The following is a 15,343-nucleotide window of genomic DNA, read 5'->3' on the forward strand; positions in this document are numbered from 1 at the left end:
ACTGCTGACCTTCTCATCAGCCAGCCCAAGAGGCTCAGTTGTTTAATAAGCCTATTAAGCAATGACATAGAACATATTGCTTCTTTAGTACTGCTGCTATACTGATTATATAAATAATGTAATTCCACTTCCAGGACAACGCTGCGTGGTCAGTCAGCTAGGAGAGAAATCCCCTAAACTTTGTGACGCATACCTTAGCTTTTCTGTTGAAGGGACTCTGATGACTGAGAAACAGAAACATGAATTAAATCCACTGATTATTAAGATTAACTCCGCAAGGTGCTTACCAGACACCCCTGTTCCAATTAAAGTGCTACAGGTAATTCAGAGCATTCTTCTCAAGTAACTACATGTGACATTCTGGGGGAAACAGAATTGAATTCTGAAAAGCTCCTGCTTCTTACATTTGTAATTTCCCCATTTCTTATTTGCAAAACAGTTATAATCTAAAGACGACCTGAAGTGAACTTGTGGCCATATTGGATCGCTGCATTTACGTAACACGTGGTGGTGGAAAACCTAGCACATTTAAGTCCCCCCATCCAGAACTCTCGTTTGCACTTTTTATATACACATAGAATCATTGAGGGAGCATGTTTGCCCACTCACCTCAAGGCAGGCCCTTCCCTGAATATGCAAGTTCAGGCAGTGGACTGGGGAAACAGAAGAGTGAGGGCAACCACTCTCACCTTCCTGCTGCCACTGCCATTGACCACCAGGTTGTTGCTGCTGCTTCCAAATTGCCTACCCCTGACACCAATCTGCCTTGGATTATGCGACATGGCTGGGACAGCCCTACCACTAGGCAGAATGAGGTGGGTGCCTCAGGCAGAACTGATTTGGGCAACATAAAAAGGCAGCAAATTGATAATTTGCTATTGTGCTTCTCCTGCCCTGAGTACCAAAATAGTTTTCATCAGCCTTGGGTACCCATGATAGGGTGGGGTGGGTCATTTGCTGCTTGGCCTTGGCAGTGGCGTAGACAGGGGGGCCCTGGCCCTGGCACACAGAGGGGGTGTGAAGCAGGCGCCTCCAGCATGGCCTGGCCTGGCGCTCCTCTCCACCCAGGGCTGTGCCAGCCGACTCCCCCCTGTGTGGGTGGGCAGGCAGCTTAGTGCAACCCCACTTTGCTTTGGTGGGGCTGGGTTGCTCCATCACTGTCGGTGGTGAGGGCTGGGATGGCGCCCCCATCTGCCCCTGCCTGCCCTGGGCACCGGCAACTGATGCTATGCTGCTGCGTCTTGGGCAGCAAAATGTACTGGGCTAGCCTAAACTGACCTCAATCAAAGGTGCATTTTTATTTCATACTTGATTAATTTTACTGAAAGAAGGTGTATATATATTTTCTGAGAGATAAAGGAGACCAAAACAGCCCCCTCCCACCTTCCTTCTCTGCTCTTTCCTTTTGATAGCGTTCATGCCTTCCTATTTACTGCAAATACAAATTCCATAATATGGAGCCACATCGAACGCAAGACCGGGACCATGGCTCTCATGTCTTCTTTAAAGATACCAACGTGATTCTTGCAGGAACAATAAGACGTGACGAACTGAATGAGTATCTAAGAGGGCCACCCTTGGAAATCGAGGTTCACGATCGGGACAAAAAATGGCAAGATGTCGATGTAAAGCCTTCCTTGTTTGGAGAGGAGCCAGGAGACCACAGGCTCGGCCATTTGAGCTCGGTCACTTCGAAATACGTGGCCCAGAATCCCATGAAAGGCATGGAGGAAGTGTGGCACCCATATGGGGTAGCCAAAATCCGCTTGGCTGAACTACTGCTAGGGGAAAAGGCCTTGAATTTTTGTGCGCCAATTCACAACTGCTCCGTTCAGGATACGAGTGCCACTCGGAAGGCTAAGGCTGCCGACGGCTCTCCGGTGACCCAGATGCCAGTGGGGCATTATGTGTGCTCAGGGGCCTTTCTTAAAGTCAGAGTTGAAATAGCTGTACCGTTAACTCCCGAAGATGAAGCAGAGGACACTAAAGATGATTATTGCCCCTATGGCTGCATCATCTATGTTTTCGACTTTAAAAACACTTCTCTCATAGGTTACTTGCTGCAGGAGATTACAAAGATCAACGCAGAGGCTCTAGAACTGGATTCGTACCCTCTACGCATCATTCATAAATCTCTTAATGCGTTAAAACTGAATAACAGGATGACTTATGAGGAGATTTCTCAGCTGGACGTTCTTACTGGGTTTCATATTCTGGACGGATCCATTCACCTTCTTATCGTGGAAGGCTTAAAGAACAAAGCGCTTAAGAGGTTATGGAATAAGCGAATAGACAGGTAACTAGAAACGTTTTGCAATTAAAGCCTATTTTCCTCTGCTGTGATCTTTTTATGAAGGTGATTTGTCAGACTCAACCTCATATTTTTAATAACTGTTTTGTATATAGAGAAGCATTTGTTTATTTGCTTCTTACAATATGCTTCTGGTCTGCAGTGATCAGACTAGTTCATGTAGGGATAGAAGACAGGACTTTTAGGATCTGTTCAAGGATGCTTTCAAAATTGAAAGTTAGCCCAAAATTTAAGCGCCAGGATTTTGGGGTACTTTGGTTGTTTCACCGTGTTTTAATAAAAATGCACCAGTCAAATTATGAAAATAATGAGACTAGTCTAATGCAGCACTTGGTTTTCCTCGTTCCCATTTTGCCCATTAGAAGTTCGCTGGTGCAATGCTGTCTTGGCACTGAAGAGGCGCACACCTTATGTCTGATGTTGAGCTACAGTTCCTGCTTCCTAGGGAGGAAGTAGATTAGATGGTAATTTATGCAGTTAGCAGTTGCTGTGGATATCTTTTTAAAGTAAATAGCAGGTGGTGTGTGTGTTTGTAGGAAGGCATTAACTCTTTCCCCTCATGGCAGAGTTCTTGCATGCCTCCTATTTTGCACTGGATGAATTCCCTTTCATACTAATGGAATGAATCTTTTTTTCTTTCTTTCTTTAATTCAGGGGTCAGCAAACTTTTTCAGCAGAGGACTGGTCCACTGTCCCTCAGACCTTGTGGGAGGCCGGACTATATTTTTTTGGGGGGGGGAATGAAACATTCCTATGCCCCACAAATAACCCAGAGATGCATTTTAAATAAAAGCACATATTCTACTCATGTAAAAACACGCTGATTCCTAGACTGTCCGTGGGCTGGATTTAGAAGACAATTGGGCCAGATCCGGCCCCTGGGCCATAGTTTGCCCACCCATGTGTTAATTTATGCTTCTTGCTTTAAGCTGGTTTTGGAGTTTTTCAGAGTGCTACAAGCTGCATCCTAGAAAATCCCCAGAAATACAGGTGGGAGTGCTGAGGATGCCTTTTGGATTAGTAGCACGTTACCCCTCCTCCAAATATTTTCCCTTCCTTTGTCTGTGGATGGATGAGTGCCTTTCCACATATAGGAACATAGGAAGCTGCCTGATACTGAATCAGGCCATTGGTCCTTCTAGCTCAGGATTGACCTCCCTGGCTTGCAGTGATTTTCCAGGCTTTCAGACAAGGGACGCTCCCAACCCAACCTGGAGATTCCAGATATTGTATACCCCACTAGCTGTTTTTCAGAAAGGGCTAGGTCTTAGAGACCTGACAAAATAAATCAAAGCCCTTTTGTAGTCTGGTGTCGTCAGTCTCACATCTCCTTTGAAACTCATGGGACTACGGATGCCGCTGCGAATGGGAAAGAGGGAAATAGAGCAAACAGGTTCCCCACCCCATGAGATGTCTATACAGCACAGGACTAGCACTACCAAAACAGCAAAGCAGGAGTCACTCAAGTTTTTCCAGGTCAGCATCTGTGTATATGCCAAGCATAACCTGAATTGAATAAGAAAATGTTTAGGACTGCCTTTTGACATGGAGCTCTTAAATATGCTTGGTAGTGCAATCCTACAGAGATGGGAGTTCCATTGAGTTCAGTGAGACTTACTCCAAATCAGTGGCGTAGCGTGGGTTGTCAGCACCCGGGGCAAGGCAAGTAATTTGCGCCCCCTAACCCGTGGATTTGCGCCCTCTAACCCGTGGATTTGCGCCCCTAACCCTAACCCCCAGATGTTGCGCCTGGTGCAGCCGGCCCCCCCCGCACCCCCCATGCTACGCCACCGCTCCAAATGAGTCTTCTATAGGTTTGCAACTAAAGTACTATTAAAATTAACACATAGGAAAGATAGGAATTAAGATCATCATTGTGAGACTGGATAATTTGACCCTACTGGTTATATGGTAGGGTCAACTTTCCAGGACTGGGATATGTTCTTGGAGCAGTATTCATGATTTTTTAAAAAAAACTTTTGCTTGACTCAAGATGTGCTTGTTTCAAGTTAGCACTTTTAAGGTTTTGTTTTGTTTTTTAAATACAAGTTCTCATAAACACCATCTTAGGCATTCCTTTTATCTCTCCCATAGGAGGAAATGCCTCTTTAAAAATGATTCCTCTTGCAATGCATGCATGCATCTAAAAACAATGCAAGTTTTATTGGATTAGTTGCTGTTGATATGATACCTGCTTCTCTTCTTTAACATACAGGGTTTTAATCTGAGCTTTATAATACTTAAAAATCAAAAACCCTTGACTAAGAAAGGGGAAAGGTGCTATGAATTGTCAGGAAACACAAGATTATTGAAGTATTTGGCCAATGCTGTCCTATTTCTTCTCTCTTACAGGTTGCGTGAATCTAAAATTGGAAGATTACAAATATTCTATAACTCACACTTCTCTTTTCATCAGCGCCTGTATGTAGACCTTGAAGCCATCCTTCTTCATATCCGTCTCTGCAAGCCACTCTCTAATATCGTAAATCAGCCTTTGTTATATATCAGGGACATGGTTCCCCTTCCGTGTTTTGAAGCTCTGATCAGGTTAGATTGTACTTGGATTTCTGACTTACTGTTCTATATATATTTAGAGTTTGGTGTATATACCTTTGTTGGTTGTGGAGAAGAGGAGGAACCTCCACTAGACCCTTTGGAGAGAATTTTCATAGCACTTTTGATTATCTTGTCCTATCTCATCTCAGCTGAAGAGAAGGTAACATGTAGAGGGTGTGTGTGAAATCATCTGATTCTCCATAGTCTCATCACACATAATGTTGTTTTTTGGGTGGGTGGGTGTTACTGTGTTGTCGTTTTTATTTTTATTATGTATTTTATGGTTTTATATCTTGATTTTATTCTGTGAACCTCCCTGAGACCCCAGGGGATAGGGTGGTATATAAATTCAGTAAATCATCATCATCATTGGAGAGGGAGTCTATCAAAAGCTTTTTGAAAGCCAAGTACACAGTGTCTGCTGGGTCACCCTTACCCACATGCTTATGTTTTTTCTCTCTCTCTTTCTCTCTGCCTTGTTCTTCAGGCTTGATTCTATCTGCCGCAGTATGAGGTTAAGAGATGTGGTCCATCACGATCTCTTGCCATCTGCAGAAATGATCACAGCGTTGAGCCAAGAGTTTGGGATCCCATTGAAAAGGGATGACTTGTTCATCCAGCAACACCCAGATATCTCAGGGATGTTTGATATTCCACCAAAGTATTCGTATGTGAGAAAATATAGGCGTTTCCCTCTAGATAACCACAACGAAGAGTACCTACTTAGAAAAAGGGAAATGGAAAGTCAGACGCCAGAAGACTTTATCCAGGTGTGTGTGCTGCAGCAATGAAAGGTCGCCTTAAGACAGGAAAGGGGAAACAGCCCTCCATATGCTGTCGGACTACAGCTCCCATCAGCCCTAGCCAGCATGGCCAAGGATGATGGGAGTTGTAGTCCAGCAATATCTGGAGTGCTACAGATTGCCTATTCCTATCTAAAGAGATTGTTCAGATAATGTCTATGTCTAACAAAGTGCCTTCTTAATGGAGTTGTGATATTATAGCATGCACATGAGAGGTTTTTAGTTTGAAAGCGAGAAAATGCTCAAATTCCCCACCCTGCCGCATTTATTTTTGGTGCAAGCTCCTGATGCTTCTCACAGTTTGCTCATGTGAGTTCACGTCCTGTGGTTCACATATACACATATCGGGGTTGGAGAATCTTCAACCATCCATTTTTTGTTGGGCTCCCAACTTCCATCAGCCCCAGCCAGCATAGTCAGTGGTCAGGGACAATGGGACAGCCAGCAGGTTCCCCATCCCTGCATTCTTCCCTGTCAGAAATCATAAGCTGGTTAAAGTCCCTCTGAATCGAGTGGGACTCGCACCTTAGGAACAGCAACCAGGTCACAGGCATAGAGGATTTATTTATTTAGCAAATTTAACAAGGAAAAGGAACAAAATGGATACAAGGATCTCCCCCCCTCCCCCAGAAAGGAGAACTTGTTATTTGGACTTGTGTGAGCCCTGTGATAGTAGGCCTGAGGGTTCATTAAAAAGCCAGTTCATAAGGGGTAGGAGCCCTTTGTGGATTCTGACACCTTTAGGGCAACAAAGACTAAGCAAGCAGCTGGGTTTTAGAGCCTCTGTGAAAGATGCGCAGGTGATGGTCTTTAGTGCCCTGTATGTTTTCTTAAAGTTCCAAGTATTCACTCCTAAAATATGAACGTTATTACAGTGAAGAAATTAGCTTGGTTGAGAGTGGAAAATAGGAAGCTGAATGTCTCCAAAGAAAAGTGGTTGGCAGCTGGCAGTCTGCAAGGTGAGCTCTCCTCCCCCAAGGGAAGGATGACATCGAACCCCACAGCTAGAGCTGCAACTCCATTTACATCTTCTCCTTCAGTTATGTGCTGCCTGGTGACTGTTTAGAGCAGCCTTTCTCAACCGTGGGTCCCCAGCTGGACTGCAACTCCCATCATCCCTAGCCAGCAGGACCAGTGGTCAGGGGTGATGGAATCCATGGTTGAGAAAGGCTGGTTTAGAAGATCTGACAGTGGGCTGAGTTGGAAAAACTTGGCTACAGCTTACTGATTTGACTTACCTGCCAGTCCAGCTGCCGACTTTTTCCATGGCAGAAGTCCTGTGTCTATTTTAAAAAGTACATTTCTTTTTGTCTAACAAGACCAGAATAATTACATGTGTTAACTTTTCTTCCAGTCTAATATAGAGAATATACATCTGCTCAGCAAGATGGTGAAAAAGGAAGGCAGCAAAATCATCAGGGCTTTCCCTTCTGATGGCAAGTCCATCTTTAATTACAGTTGTCAGACGTTAAATTCTGCAGAAATTGCAAAGAAGCTGCTTCGTCAAGAGATGGCAGAGGTGAGATTAGTACATCCCATTTTGGATTTCTGCTAGAGTAAAAGATTGATCTAATGATTTCTGGTATGTCTGGTAAAATTTTGGAATTTTATTTTTTTTCTAAGAATTTTGTGAAGATTTTGGGAGTCCAGTGGTTCAGATTCATAGTGTTTTGTGTGTATATGTGTAAGACATGAGGGATGCAATCCCTTAAAATGCAAAAAGGTGAAATTCTGGAGTATTTTTAATATATATATGTAAAAAATTAAAAATACTCCAGAATTTCACCTTTTTGCATTTTAAGGGAGTGCATCCCTCATGTCTGTCTTGGAGGGCTGGATCTTTGTCGTTGAATTCATAATAATATTGCTTTATCTTCTAAAGTGAATTTAAGTATCTATGGGATTTCTAGACATCCAGGTTTCTTAAGTGTTTCCTGTACACTCTAAATCCAACCCAGTTATCATTGTTGTGTTAGGAACATGTACAGAATTTTGTTGTAAAGTTCAGGCTTTGCTCTTTTTAGCAAAACTTGTTTCTCTGTGGAGAAACATAGAGGATGAGATTTCTTTCTGAGGGAAACATTTGTCTTTCTTTCTTAGAATCCAGGCAACAGGTTTGCTTACAATCATGACTATCTGTCAGCCATGTTTGACCCAGTAGATGAAGACAGCGAACTAAAGGAGTCCATGCACCAATCGGAGATGATGTGGCTCTCACCAGGAGGGTTTGTGTATCCTGGATATAAGAGCAGCATGGAATCCAACCGGCATCCTCGTAAGCCTGACGAAGCACGAGTGAGGGAGCTGCGTGAGGTAATGGCGGGTTTTAAATTCCTGCCACATCTGTAATCTACTCCGTGTGGCATTTTATCTTCACAACAACCCTGTGAGGAAGATTTAAGAGACAGGGTCTTCTTGCAGGCCATCCAGTGAGTTTTGTGGCAAATGCAAATTTGACACTCGTCTCTCAGATCAAGGCCCACTATTCACTCTCCACTTCCATACATCTTCTTATCAGGGTCTCTTCCAGCTCTACCATCCTATGATTCTGTGATCATCTAGGCACAAGGCAGACAACATTCTGTGTGTCCTTGAACAGTGTGAATTTACTGCTTTTATTCTCCTAAGTATATGCTGTATTTTAAACAATACTGCTGTGTTTATGGGTAGATTTACAGCACAACCCTGTGCATGTTTACTTTAAAGCAAGTCCCTGCTGTGTTTAATGGGGTTTACGTCCAGATAAGCATGCGCAGGATTGCACCCTTAAGATCTTTTTAATTTTTGTGACTTTTTGGTGCAGTCCTGTGGTCCTGGGAGGTTGTCCAAGGGACTATAGCATTTCGTAGATTCTCCCTCTCCACAGGCAGAGAGGGAGAGCAAAAGGGGTCTGCCCCTGGAATCTCATCCAGCCACAATAAAAATGTTGGCTGCCATCACTTCTTTACCATTAGGTCTCTACCGGCAGAGAGGGCAAAAATTGGGGTAATCAGTAGGAAGGCTGTGTACCAGAGGTGAATGGGAGACTCGGCTTTGGATCTGCTGAATCCATATCCCTCCTGTACCTTCAACACTCCCAGAATGGAGGGAGATAACCAGCAGAAGAATAAACACTTTCTAAAGAAGAAACAGAGAGCCAAGGAATAAAAGATGCTGGCAAAACGCTTCTCCACAGAGCTCTGGATTTGCCATAGTGCTCCTGGCCCAGATCCAGTAGAATTGCTCTGCCCATTTTTATTCTAAGCTGGTTTGAAGACTTTTATATAGTGGAAAGGTGGGGTAGAAAACAGCTTTGGTTGTTTGGTTGTGAAAAAGAACTGCACATGCATTTCTGCATCCTGCTGGTAGCTTGTGAGAAGATCCCATGAGTATATTCGTGAAATTGAGATTTTTTTTTGCCTAGTCATGCATCTTCTAATCTTAGGTCAAGTACCGTATTTTTCGCACCATAGGACGCACCGGACAATAGGACGCACCTTGTTTTAGAGGGGGGAGAACAAGAAAAAAAATATTCTCCCCCTCTCTGCCCAGCGCCCCTTCAGTGAAGTGGCAGGAGGCGCTGCACAGAGAGGGGGAGAATTTCCCCCCTCTTGTTTTCCCGCTCTAAAACAAGGTGCTGTTTGGGGTGCGTTCAGGCGGCTACCTGGGAAGCCTGGAGAGCGAAAGGGGTCAGTGTGCACTGACCCCTCTCGCTCTCCAGCTTCAGGTTCCTTTCGACCTGCTCTTTGGGGCTGGCGGGGGGAAGCCCACCACCAGCCCCAAAGAGCAGGTCAGGGAGCAGCGGAAAGGTGCAGCGGAGAGGCTCCTGCCATAGCCACGCGTCACCTCTCCAGCCGTGAGAGGGTAAGCGGGGCTTCTTTAGCCCCACGCGCGCTCTCCTGGCTGGAGAGATGGCACACGGCTAAAGAGGCTCCTGCCATAGCCACGCATCACCTCTCCAGCTAGGAGAGGGTCGCGGGGCTATGGCGTCTTCACTCCATAGGACGCACACACATTTCCCCTTCATTTTTGAAGGGGAAAAAGTGCGTCCTATAGAGCGAAAAATACGGTAATTAAAATTTGTCCTTGCTGATTAATCAGTTAAAGCATGTATTCAGTAGTGTTATCTACCACTGAAACTGACTGGGACCCACCGTTAAAACTGTATTTTTTAATTCTTAAGTTTTTAAACTGCATTTTACATTATTGTAACCCTTATTGTAAGCCTGTAATAGGTGGGCTTTTGGTGGTTTTTTTTTTTAAATACACCATTTGCTTTGACTAGCTTTCACCCATGCTATTTTACAAACTGCTTTGGAAAGTCCCCTCAGGTTCAAAAGACATTTGCCATCTGGCATGGGGACCTGCTGTTTGAGAAACAAGATCAAGTGGACCCTAAGAACTAACAGATCACAGGCTGTCTTGAGGCGTTATCTCAGCGTACAAAATATTAGTATCTGTGTGCTGGCTTTCTTCTTTTTCATCTTAAGGAAATAGCTGAACGGAAGCTACGTTTGTCCTCCGTCAATATGGTATATTTCACATATTTTGCTGTGTGAATTGAAGTTCATACTGTCTGGAAGTTTCAGGAAGACAGATTTTGTGCTAAAAGATTTGCAATGTTCATTTAGACATGGCAGGAGCACTTGAAAGCCAGTGGCATGACAATTCCAGACCGGGACAGATGGCCTTGGGACAAGAGACATGCAGATTTTGAGCTTTACAAAAAGAACCCTCCATGTGCCCACGTGCTTCTTGATACTGAGAGAGAAGGTACATACTAGCTTCCATACCTTTTCTTGGAGCGGCTTTAGCTCCTTTAAGAAGTGGTGCATCTCTGCAAATACACATTCAGTATATAGAAATACTGTCCAGGTTCGAAAGAGCTACTTTGGCATGCAGTCAGTTGCTTTTACATCTTAATCCAGCATCTCAAAAAGTGTGTGTTAACACAAGGCACATGTTTGAGGTAAGGGTGTTGATGCAAAATGCCCGTTTCTACTACGCAGTTACAGGAGGTCCTAGCCATTGTTTGTCAGGAAATCCAGGTTCTCTTTACATAATTGAGAGCAGTGGTGCAGGAGCTACTTTTCCAGGGGGTCATCCTACAGCAGCTGTTATGTGTAAAAATAACAATTTTGTGGGAATGGCCTGCAGAGATTACTGCACCCCACAACTGCAAGCTTTCAAATGCTACAGCAGCTCCCAGAGAAGGCTGTCATGCATGAGGATCTTTGTTGTTGAATGTGTTGTGATGGAGGTGGGGAAATGTCACCAATGACTTCAGCAACAGGCTTTTCTCCTGGAGAGGCTGGCTAACCTTTTTAATGAAATTGCAAAGGTTGTATTTTCTGTGGTTGCACAGGCAGAGAGGGAGGGAAATGGTTGCAACAGGCCTACAGTAAAAAGGACTGCAACCTTTAATATGTATTTGTCTGAACAAATGCAATTGATGATTTTGGCAGTAAGCCTTTGAGCTAATGAAATTTTAGGAGAGCCTCCCAAAAATTACGGACAGCGGTATGGAAATGAGTATAAAAAGATTTCTGTAGTAAGTTTTAGTTTTAAATCTTACAGTAGAGAAGACTTCTATTATGACGTTACAATTTGTAAGTAGTTTCCATGCATTTTGTATCTCACTGCAGTTGGGACGGACCTCTCTTTTTGACCCTGCTGCTAACCAAATTGTTCCAAAACAAATTACATCCAATCGATTCCAAGTTCTTTTTAAGGATTTGGGTTTTTTTTAATTGGTGGGACATGGGTGGTGATGTGGGTTAAACCACAGAGCCTAGGACTTGCCGATCAGAAGGTCGGCGGTTTGAATCCCGTTGCTCGGTCCCAGCTCCTGCCCACCTAGCAGTTTGAAAGCACGTCAAAATGCAAGTAGATAAATAGGTACCGCTCCGGCGGGAAGGTAAACGGCGTTTCTGTGTGCTGCTCTGGTTCGCCAGAAGCGGCTTAGTCATGCTGGCCACGACCCGGAAGCTGTATGCCGGCTCCCTCAGCCAATAAATCGAGATGAGCGCCGCAACCCCAGAGTCGGCCACGACTGGACCTAATGGTCAGGGGTCCCTTTACCTTTACCGTTTTTAAATCACGGAGACTCTATTGCTATAATGCACAAGAAGCCAGAGCCTTCGCTTTTGCAGAGATAAAATATGAATCCAAGCGCCCAGACCTCAATCTCACCTTCCTTCTCCGCTCCTTTCGGAGCGATCTGGGAGGCAAGAGAGATCACTAATGGCACAGCCAGATCCCCCTGCACCTCAAATTAACACTTTCAGGTTTTTTGAGGTCCACAGCGCCTCTGTGTGACCTTGTTTTCTCTACAAAGCTTGGGCTTTCTCCGGAGGGCTAAACCCACGCTCCTTTGTGGTCCGTGGCAGAGCGGAAGTCCCTAATCATGTAATCTAAAGAATCTACGCTTATGATTTAGAGATGCATTTCCAGAACTGATGAGGCAAAAGTCGTTAACAGCTAGTAATTAGAAGTGGGTTAAGGATCTAAATCTGTCATAATATAGTTCTCTTTTTTATCATTTTTCAACTGGCATGTTTCTGAACAAAAGAGCCTCCAAAAGAGATACGATGCAACACTGGACTGAAAGTTCATCGATGCTGCCCATCAACAGAGCTCACTGCAAGTGGACCCAAAGCCAGCTGCCAGCTAGCCCGGCTCCAGGGACTCCTGAAAGATGCGCCAGCCAAGCTGTCCCTAAGAATGCTGGTAACATTGACTTTTTAGAAATCCTAAACCTGGCAGTCCTAAAGGAGCCAGATTTTCTGCCAAAGTCATGGGGAACCGCCAGTTTACATGCCTAGTCAGACTTGGCATGGCTCCCAATTTGGCTCTCAAGGTTTGGTTTCCCCAAACCACACACATCATCAAATGCGATGGCAGGTCCGGAACAAAGAAAAATGCTGCTGCTAGCGCACAATCTGGTACCATAAGGTTGCTTTTACCTGTGCATTGGCAAGGGAGGCTTGATGTCACTGCCCATCAGCTGATAGGCAGTGAGAGCAAGCAGGTTGGGAACAGCTGTGCCATTGAGGGGAAGATGTTAGCACAGCAGAAAGGAGGTTTAAGTCAATGCCTGTCAGCTGAAGGGCAGTAACTTCAAGCCCCGCTTGGGCTTGCCACACTACGAAGGAAAATGGGTCTCCGGACGGTGTGACATTTGGTGATTGGCCCCATCCACCTGTATAATGGCCCAAAGGTTTGAGAACCCAGGATCTGGCCAGCCAGCTGGATCCAGTCCATACCCTTGTTGTAGCACATACGGAGTTCATATTAAGGTGATATGCTTTGCATCCCCCCCCAATCATCAACATATTTGCTAAGGCATCAATATATTTGCCAGATTCATACTTGCTTTAGCTTAGAATAAAAATCTCACAGGTAATTAGGATATCTCTCAAAAAATGTAATCATTACAGATAACCAGTGATATGAGAAAGAAAGATCTGCATGGAGTTAGTTGGAAGTCACTTTTTCTTTTTTCTAATTTTCTTTTTTGGGAGAATATAATGTTTATATTTTTTATTATAGTTTATGTTATGATTATATCTTTGTATTTTTGCTTTTGTATCCTCCCACCATTTTGGTATTTAATTTAATTAATGCTTGTTTGTGTGATGCATAAGTATATAAAAAAAGACCACACACACACATATATATATGTGTGTGTGCATATGTGTGTGTGTGTGTGTGTACACACACACACACACACACACTATTACTCTTTGAATATACTTCAAAGACACACCAGTCCTGAATTTATTCATTTCAGTGCTGTTTCAGGTCACTGTACCAGCCTATGGACATGACCTTGCAGTGTCTTCAATGCAGCTTTGATCTGAATTGTATTTCTGATTCCTAGCGTTGGGAACGCACACATGGAGCTGTATATTTAGAAGCAATGTTCTGAAACCTTCTATTCCTGTTCCACTAGCCTACCCCAGTTGCTGGAATGGCAGACCCAATGGAAGAGAACAGGATCTGCAAAGGATTTGTTCCTGGCGCTGATCCACTCCTCAGCCTGAAGAGGAATGACAATATAATTCCATGCTATGACAGGCAACATGATACATTTAAAACGCTGAAGGGAGAAGATTTCCGGTAAGTCATCTAGCTGCTGTACCACACACTGGCATGGCAAGATGATGTTACAGGTAGTTTACTGGCACATGTACTTAGGATGTATGTACAGCAAAGGTAAAGATCCTGTAGCCCACCAGGTATTACTATGCTACAATTTCTGGCCATGGCCATGCTGCCAATAACATGTGAAGCCCCACAGGTTTCCCAGCCCTGTTGTGCAGGATTGCAGATCGAATCATAGAAAGGCATTAGCCATTGGAAATTACTGCAGAAATTCTGAACTGTCATCCAGAGTTCTCTTTTTAGCTTTGGACAGAGTAAGCTGGGGTAGCTAACCTGTTGCTCTCCAGATGTTGTTAAAACTCCAACTCCTGCCACCCCAGCAAGCATGGTGAAGGATGATGGGAGATGTAGTTCAGCAGCTGGCAGGCCAGAGGTCTCTCATCCCTGGAGTTGAGAGGCCTGAATAACCCAGATACTCCACCTTGCTAAAAACATGTGTAAATTAAGTTAATATATTGGAAGAGTAGGGGAGTAAGCTTTAATCTGTTACAGTGCAAGGTTTGACATTTCTCTTTCAGTAGTGTCAGGCCATTATTTTATGCATATTTTGTACCGTGAATGTTTAAATAAAAACTTAGCACATAAATATGAAAGCACATACTCTTATACTCTTAAGCATGGTGCACTCTTCCCACCTTAGATCAAATCTATGCTGCCAGGTGCCATAAGAAAGCGGCAGAGATAGCACATGATAGTATGCACCCCGGAAATGATCTCTTTCAGCTTCTGCCTTCTGGAAGAAGGTATAGGGTTATACAGCCCAGGACTAGCCGCCTGAGAAACAGTTTCTACGCTAATGCAATTCTGGTTCTAAACGCAGCATAAGGGGTCTCTGTAGTATAGTGTATTTTAAAATGGGGTTTTAGAATTTTTAGGGGTTTTTGAATGTTTTATGTAGTTTTTATGTAGTTTTATGCAGTTTTTATGTAGTTTTATGTAGTTTTTCAATTTCATTGTTTCGCAAGGGACGACAATAAAGATATCGTAATCGTAAATTTTCAGCCATTTTAAAAAGTCTATTCTGTTTTGCAGATTGATTTGTCGTAAGCGTTCATTTCGGTACAGGGGGCCGCCTCTGCAGAAATTGGTCTTTAAGGAAGAAATCCAAATAGCAGAGGATACACAGACTGCAGGTAATGAGGGGAATTAAGCACTGAATACAGTGTGGTACACAAACCAATGATCTTTTTCCTGTGTCTTGCTAAGGAGTTTAATAGGCTAAAGTAGTGATAGTCACTCTGCTTTTTTTTCTGTGTGCAATGCTGAAGTTAATTTGAAGAAGGGCTAGGGTACAGAGATAGCATTAAGCTTTAGCACTTGGAAATATTGCTATGGGAATTAAAAGAATTGATCTGTCTGGTGAGACTGAAGTCAATTGTTTGAAGCAAAGCATTACCTTTCAAAGTAATTTAGGGGGGAAAGATTACTTGTAATGACGCAGTGCAAGTTTTGCGTTTTCAGTTCCTCCAGAGCTATTTCTATGCTTGGCTTACCGCAGCAAAATTTACGCTGTAGCGTCGGAGGTCCA

The 15,343-nt window shown here is 43.8% G+C and overlaps 1 protein-coding gene across 4 annotated transcripts in view; it reads left to right on the top strand.

The window, feature by feature from the left end:
- Positions 1-15,343, top strand: part of CFAP92 (cilia and flagella associated protein 92 (putative)) — a 54,266-nt gene that overhangs the window by 36,935 nt on the left and 1,988 nt on the right. For 3 of the 4 annotated variants that reach the window (XM_082211855.1, XM_082211856.1, XM_082211858.1), the window contains 10 exons: positions 135-319; positions 1,413-2,296; positions 4,664-4,858; positions 5,355-5,637; positions 7,025-7,189; positions 7,771-7,983; positions 10,281-10,422; positions 12,221-12,378; positions 13,604-13,770; positions 14,848-14,948. In XM_082211855.1, coding sequence (XP_082067981.1) covers positions 135-319; positions 1,413-2,296; positions 4,664-4,858; positions 5,355-5,637; positions 7,025-7,189; positions 7,771-7,983; positions 10,281-10,422; positions 12,221-12,378; positions 13,604-13,770; positions 14,848-14,948 — 2,493 coding nt within the window. Of the gene's footprint in view, positions 1-134; positions 320-1,412; positions 2,297-4,663; positions 4,859-5,354; positions 5,638-7,024; positions 7,190-7,770; positions 7,984-10,280; positions 10,423-12,220; positions 12,379-13,531; positions 13,771-14,847; positions 14,949-15,343 lie in introns of those variants that run through there. The other variant, XM_082211857.1, reaches the window with a different exon arrangement.

This window comes from Podarcis vaucheri (assembly GCF_965113315.1).
Source record: "Podarcis vaucheri genome assembly, chromosome: 2".
Lineage (NCBI taxonomy): Eukaryota > Metazoa > Chordata > Lepidosauria > Squamata > Lacertidae > Podarcis > Podarcis vaucheri.